Genomic DNA, 7,378 nt, shown 5'->3' on the forward strand with positions numbered 1-7,378 from the left:
TCGACTACGAGTCTCTCTTTCTTCTCTTAGCTATTCGAGAAGCAACAACTTCTGTGGTCGAGCCACTATAATCTTGCCTCGAATCTGTACAGTCACGATCGATCGAGAGGATTTTCTTCGCGCCAGCCCTTCGAACAGAGAAGAGATTCTCAGCTTGCTTGATTTTCATGTAATTCGAATAAAGCCTGAAATTGTTGAGACGTTGGCGGTCGATTCTTGCTTTCATCTAATCTAGGGTAACAATTCTCTTTCGATTTCATTAGACTCAATGTTTTTCAACGCAACGAGAAAGCATGCCCGAGCTTCTCGACTAAAAGTCCGATTCAATTTCCACGTGGAAATCGTTGGATCCGATTTGTAACATGCGAATTAATTTGCACGATATAAGCTCGATTTAAAAAAGAATTGTAAAACGTAACGTGTTTCACTTTTTCCGCGTTAACTGGTTAACCGACGATTCGGTCTTGGTCGGGAGAAACGAAAGAAAAAGTGTGAACCACCGCGAATCAATGTTTTCTTTCTATTCTATCTTCTCTTTTCTCGAGTAGTGGAAAATAGGAACGTGCAGCGTTGATCGTCACAGCGAGTCGATAGGTACATACGATATCGGGCGGTCGCGCACACATTCAATATTCCCCCGGCCTAGGTCGGATCAATCAAATTTTATGATTTGTATCCATCTCGTTCCTCGCGATCCTGACCTACCGCTACCCGTTTCACCGATACCGTTTCTCTGCGCCTCTTTCCGCCGCTTTTTTCCGGACTCTGTACCTCCATCGGATTTCCCCTGCCTAAATCTCCGCGAAAAAAAGGGAGAGTGACTTCGGAAAGTCAATAAATCGAATTTCTATTCGACGCTTTAAACTTTCTCCCTCCGCTTGGGTCGGTGTATTTTCACGGGCTCAACCCTCGCGTGTTCTACGCCTCCCGTGTCGCGACTTCCTAAATCGCGTCTCTTTTCGAATATGCGATCGATCGTCGATCGACGCCCGAGCGAATGTGATCAGCGAAATTGCTGGCGAGATTAAACGACCAGAGGAACTTATTCCCGTCGCGTCGACTAACGTTCGCACTGTTCGGATGCTCGATAAGTTTTCCGAAAAATCTTCCATGCTCCAGATCTCTCCGAGATGCTCTGTTTCGGGCAATAAGACGTTTCCGCGGAGAAGGGAAACGGGGTCGTCCGTTTGACCCAAAACGCAAAAACAAGAAGCGAGAGAGGAGCACGGGGGTACGAAACGAGAAAAGAGGAGAAAAGGGAAGATAAAAGAAGGGCATAACGAGCAAATTCGAAATGAAGAACGGAGAGAAACAGATCAACGGAAAGAGAAACGACCCTTACTTCGAATCCCCAAAGCAAGACGCCACGGCGACGAGACTTTGACCGAGTTTTGAAGCGACTCCCTACACGAGGACGAGAGGATGAGAGGACTGTGAGGGGAGGGTGAGAAGAGGGTGAGATGGCGCCGAGAGTGAGGGCTGGTGGGGATGCGCGAATAAGAAGAAGAGAGAAACAGCAAGAAGAGGGTGAGGGAGAGTAAGGAAAAGCGAGAGCGAGATTTCCGTTGCGTCGCCTCCTATCCGCTGTCCCGTATCGTTTCGCATTGCCTCGTAATTTCTCGCACAGCCGATAGTAAACCATTTAGGTGTCCGCGGCCCGTGCCAAAAGTTTCCCCGGTCACGCTTCGCGACTCGTAAGCACTCTTCCACTCCGTTCCGTTTTTCGTTCTTCTCCTCCTTTTTTCAAGGAGATGCATTATAAAAAGGAACCGGCATTCTTTCACGAATCTATTCTCCGTTTAACGATGGATGAAAGACGATTTGACGTTTGCTGTCGTTATTGTTGATAAAATGTAAAATAGCATGGAATAGAAAATTGTCAAAATCAAGCGAAATTGGATAGTCCGGGTAATCGAATAGTACGAGGTGCATAGCCGAGATGCCAAGGAGCATCCAGAGATCAAAGTTGCCGCGTTACCGGCCCGAGATGTTCGTGAGCGACTTTTCGAAGCTTGTCAACGAGCATCCATAAATTGTTCGCGCGGAGGTTGCGGTTCCCCGAGTCCAAACTTTCCGGTTTCTCTTCGAATTCTGAAAGTTTCTCGTCCCTGGTCGATCCGCGACGCCAATCGAATCTCCGCTTATTCGGTTTATTCGTGCTGATAATAGTAACGCATCTATTCTTTTTTTTAATCATAATCAATTTCTGTGGATAAATAAAAAAAAAGATAGGGCAGGCGCGAGTAGTATCGACGGTAACCGTAATTTCGTATATGTTTTGAACACGGTAAAACGTTGCACCGTCGCAACCGCTTTGACGGCTAACAACTAAATTCACGAGCATAGATACCGATGCCATTACCTGTGTCGTCGAGGAAGCATGCGAAATTCGACGACGGATCATTTGTCGGGTAATCGAGATAATTGTCCAACCGAGAAAATACCGTTAATACCATTGACACCGATCGCTGCGATCTTCTTTCCTACGCACAACCAGCTCGTTTCGTTTTTCATACTGCAACCTCTCCTCCACGTTGCACCGCAAATTCTACATTTGTAAATTCAGAAAGAGATCAAAGTATCTGTTTATGTTGTTAGGATGAAGTAAATGGACGTCGTACAATTGTATCGACTTACGAAAAAAAGTCTGCTCTTTCTCAAGATAGGTCCTTGAAAACATATGGAGCTAAGGCCCAGTGTTTATTGTCCAACGTTTCGTCCTGGACCCTTGCTTTACGATAGCTATTGTCCCATGAACCCTTAACCGATCGGGAAACTCATAGAGTTAGAGACAAACTCTATTGAAAAACCGACGATGGAACTAAACACATGTTGTTAAACGACTGTCGGTACCACGCGAACTTTGCAGTTGGTTAGTCCATAGGTATACCACATGGACAGACGACTACACCTTCACGTCGAACCAGCGAATCTTTGTAAACGCACGTCTGATGACTGTTGGACGTGCTACGTACACGATATGTATGTGACTCATTCTACGTATGCAGTTACATAGCGTTCATCGTGTTAATCGACGCGACGCAATCGGCATTATACGTGCGACAGTTCTCTCGGTTGAATACAATAAGAAAAAGCGCGACGTTACGTGTCCGTTTTCGACTGAGTAAAAAATAATCTACATAAGCAGGTGTAGGCGCATTTGTTCGATTTAATTTGGGGAAATCACGGTTAATTGTTCGGATCGTTATCAGTATCCGGTGAAGTATCTGACCGGTGGTTCTCAGATGAATCCGGTTCCAAGTACGAAAAGCCTCTATCGCGTCGTACCACGATGCAATTAAAGTCGAATGTAAACCGATAGGGACGGTGTTACACGAAACTCTGAGGTAATGATTACGCGAGAGCCGTTGTAATTTATTACCGCGTGTGCTCGTTACTCTCAATTGTAACGTAATTCGGTAATGCGGCCTAATTGCGGTTTTAACGAGACCGCGTCTCCGACGTTGTACATATCCCGTTCCTTAATTTTTCTCCAATCTAAATAGGTGCGGGCGAATCGCTTCGGTCTGCCGCAACGAGCGGACGTAGGTACAGCTAGTAACAATGAAACTGAGCCAGTTTGGGTTTGTGTTAGTTTCCCCTAAGAGGACAAAATTCAAAGCGAGTAATAAGTCTAGGTGTTCGACACGTTTAAATTGTGTTAAAGTTTAACAATATCGATTCCAGATCGAGCATTGTAAAATAAGATGTAGACTTATTATTCGTTTTGAATTTTGTCATAGAAGAAACTAACACAAACCCGAACTGGCTCAGTTTCATTGTTACTAACTGTACGGATACCTACCTCGATTTGTCGACCAAATTTCTACCATCTAAACAAGTTTCTTATTCCAGCACGTTTCTGTCCTATCGTCGCCGATAAGGCCGTGCTACTCTAAAGCTAAATGCATGTGAACCGAGTCGCACCGCGGGATGCCGCGACAGAAAACGATTCGAGCCTCTCTTGTCTCCGTTGTACTGTACGTTACCTTTTTCGTAATTCGTTTCGCGTTCGATAAGCAGCGCGATGACTCATCGAACGCTATCGCGGCAAATGGAACTCGACGCGTTCCTCGTTAACACCGGAAGACGACGCCTTCTGACCGCTTTTGTCTTTTTCGCTCGTTTTTGATTGTAAAGCGCCGCAAGCGCGACATCGCCTGCTACGTCTTTTTACGTCGTATCAGGTGCTGGGAAATAGGCGTTGGGTACAGGGTAGTTTCCTTGTCTTCCTGCAAGGGTGTTACGTATTCGTAGTTCGTCGGTCGATGAGAAAGCCGGTGAAGCAGGTGACTCGTAGGTTGAGCTAGGAGGCGAGGGACGAGTCCGAGGATATCTATCTATCTACGTGTACGTCAGAAACGATGCGCTCGAGTGTTTACGAAGGTTTTTCGCTCGCAGACGTTGCGTTCGTTTTCGTTGCTCGCATACTCGAGCATACGCGTGTATGTACGTTGACTCTGTCATGGTCGAAACGAAAAGGTCGAAAGAGCGAAAACCGTGAAGAGGCCGGAGAAACCCGAAACGCGGCGAACACGCACGACCGAGCTACACGCGAACGCGTGCATTCTTCTTCTTTGCTCCGACTGCAACGTGTCAGCCGAGGCGAGGGAACTGCACCTATGTATGCGCGGATGATTATCCAAAGAAAGAAAAAAAGTAGAAGAAGAAGAAGAAGAAGAAGAAGAAGAGAAGGAAAAGAAGGAACTGCTAGCAGCCAGCTAGACTGCTCGTCGGTCCCGTGCTCCGCGCCGTAGAGGAAGAAAACCGTAGGTAATCGCGCGAACAGAAACGCTGACGCAGATAAGGGAAACCCTTACGACCGCTTCTAGCGCGCCGCGCCGGCTATTTACGACCGGTCTCGGTCTGCTCCGATGCGATAGAAGATGGTACAACCAACGAGCGGATCGAACATCCGAAAATTCTTTGGCCCCGGCAGGTTTTTATCCCTTTGTCTCTTATCTCGTTACCCGTGCCTCAAGATCGCAAGAACCCGCGTGTGTCCGCTAGACGATTAGATTACAGTCATAGGAGTTTCTAGAGAGACTACACGAGCACTTAATCATTGCTTTTCGTCGATTCTCGGCTCGGAAATTCGTAAGCGATGACCGAATTACGTAACCTTTTCGAGTCCGCTCCAAAGAATTGATATTTCGAAAGTGTCGAAAGATGGAACGAGAGCTTGGATATCCGTGGAAGAAGTTTTGGAGCATCTTAGCTAATCGCCTTTTTTTAACCACGGCCACCGCGTGTACGCGGTGCATCACGCTCGGTGTCGCTCCCGATTTCGCAGGAATCAGTGGAAAAACTCGTAATCCGGCAACATTGGCTTCGAAGCGAGAACAGACCCCGGTACAGCCTGATAAAAATAAATTTGCGCCCGGAATAATCACGGAGCTCCCTAGAGATCCGTATGGTCGGTGTCTTAGGTGCTGTTTGGCCAAGAGCGCGTCGTAACTTTGGAGACGGCTCTCGTTTCGTAACTGGCTCTCCTCGGTGTTCCTTTTCCTTTCACGTTTCTGGCTGGAGAATCTCGGGAGAGCCCGAGATATCGCGGGTACCCAAAATGCTCTCGGAAGAGGCGGCGACGAGTTCCGTTTTATCGTTGCTTTATACACGCTCGGTACCAGTTCTCGCTCGCCGGGATCGTTCTCCGATCGACAGGGATCGGTTCCCGATTATCGGATAAGTTAGATAACCGCGATCCACGGTTCTGCCTCCGACTTCGAATCGGCCTCTTTCGGCGGTGACGCGTTCTTCTTCCACCGTTTGCAAAATGGTCGAAACTTCTGAAAAGACGCGTACCACGAGCGTCGTAGAACGCGTTGCACGAACGAGCACACGGAGTAAGAGGAGACGAGGCGGAGAGTGGGAAAGACGCGTGTTACGAAACCATAGCCTGCGAGACTCGACTCGAAGGAGGAGAGAAGAGGAGAGGAGAGGAGAGGAGAGCCCGTTCGACGAGCTCTCTTCGCGAGGCCGTTTGTGTTCTATCCTCCTCCTCCTCCGCCGCCGCCCCCGCCTCCATCGCCACCTCTGCCTCACCCATCCCCTCGACCCACGACCCTCAACCGTCCTCTTCCTCCACGGTTACCGCACTCCTCTCGCCTCTCTCTCGTCTTTCGCATCCACCTTCCTACTTTTCCTACCCCCGCCTGTTTATGCCTTCTGCCTTTTCTGCCTCTTCTACCTCTTCTCTTTCTTGCTCCTTTGCCGTTACTCTCCGTCTCCTACCTCCGTACTCGGTACCTCGCTCCGCACCCTGTCTCCTATCTCTCAGCGTTTGCTTCGAGCTAAAATAAAAACGCGAGAGAGATAACCGTGCGAGACGGCCGAGAGAAATGGAGAGAAGACGAGAGCGAGGGGCGGAGAAGCGGAAGAAGAAACGGTGAAGGTGTCCGACGCGTATATCGAAGAATAAAGAAAGACCGGCGCGTAAAGACGAGGAAAAAATGGAACCGGGTAGAGCGATCAGTGCAAGAAGGGAAGAATTTTGAAAAACGTTGGAGAACGCGGAAGACAAACAGAAAGTCGAAGAACAGGGGGTGAAAAAACTACGCATACTCGAATCGAGAAGTTAGGCTTTCGCATTTGTGACAAACATAATTTGTGAAGCCTTGATTCGAAAACTCGTCTATGCTCTTCCGTCTGTACATTTTCTTTGTACTTCAGCTACGCTGGTCATTAATTTTCTGCATTTAGCATATTTTACGTCGTAAACGATATCTGATGATTCTATCAGCATTTGTCTATCGCTTCGAAACAGGAATTAAGGATGTATTGGCTATATAGTCAATACCAAAAGTTCATGTACTTTAGAAAGACGCATTTCCTATAATTAAAAATAGTGCATTCTTCTTCCAATTTCGATATTTAAAGAGTTAAGTATGATTATTTGGCATTTTATTGATGTTGACAAAATCCGACCATGCCAGCGTCGAAACGGCGAACTTTTGGAAAAAAATTTCGTTTTTCCTCAATAACTGCTAAACCCTTGGAAATACGGGAAAATTGCATAGGACCTTTCTTGTAGAGGACGACGAGATCTACAATTTCCACGCAAAAATATTTCGCTAGCATTAATAGTTTACGAGTTATTAACGAAAAACGAAAAAGCAGTTTTTTGCGAATTACTCGTTAACTATTGACGCTAGCGAAATATTTTTACATGGAAATTGTAGATCTCACCGTCCTCTACAAAAAAGGTCTGATGCAATTTTCCCGTATCTCGAACGGTTTTGGAGTTATTGGCGAAAAACGAAAATTTCGCAAAATCTGAAGGGGTACCCCTTGGAAAAATCTCGGAAAAATCGAAAATTTTTTTTTTCTTAAAATATCGAGAAATGCTTCAAGTAAAAGTTGTAGATGATACTATTAC

At 46.7% G+C, this 7,378-nt stretch overlaps 2 protein-coding genes across 5 annotated transcripts in view; one reads left to right on the plus strand and one right to left on the minus strand.

Annotated features, from left to right (window-relative positions):
• Positions 1-7,378, minus strand: part of Tdg (Thymine DNA glycosylase) — a 35,769-nt gene that overhangs the window by 23,321 nt on the left and 5,070 nt on the right. The window contains exons 1-2 of one of the 3 annotated variants that reach the window (XM_018028299.2): positions 2,638-4,584; positions 2,363-2,548 (exon numbers count right to left, since the gene is read on the minus strand). The exons of the other annotated variants lie outside the window; for them this stretch is intronic. Of the exons in view, the coding sequence (XP_017883788.1) occupies positions 2,363-2,382 (20 nt within the window). The 5' untranslated portion in view covers positions 2,383-2,548; positions 2,638-4,584. Of the gene's footprint in view, positions 1-2,362; positions 2,549-2,637; positions 4,585-7,378 lie in introns of those variants that run through there. 3 annotated transcript variants of the gene reach the window in all.
• The window catches only part of Dnmt3 (DNA methyltransferase 3), a 38,982-nt gene that overhangs the window by 17,084 nt on the left and 14,520 nt on the right, over positions 1-7,378 (plus strand). The window lies entirely within an intron of this gene.

This window comes from Ceratina calcarata, unplaced genomic scaffold (assembly GCF_001652005.2).
Source record: "Ceratina calcarata isolate Rehan_Ccalc_2016 unplaced genomic scaffold, ASM165200v1 scaffold125, whole genome shotgun sequence".
Lineage (NCBI taxonomy): Eukaryota > Metazoa > Arthropoda > Insecta > Hymenoptera > Apidae > Ceratina > Ceratina calcarata.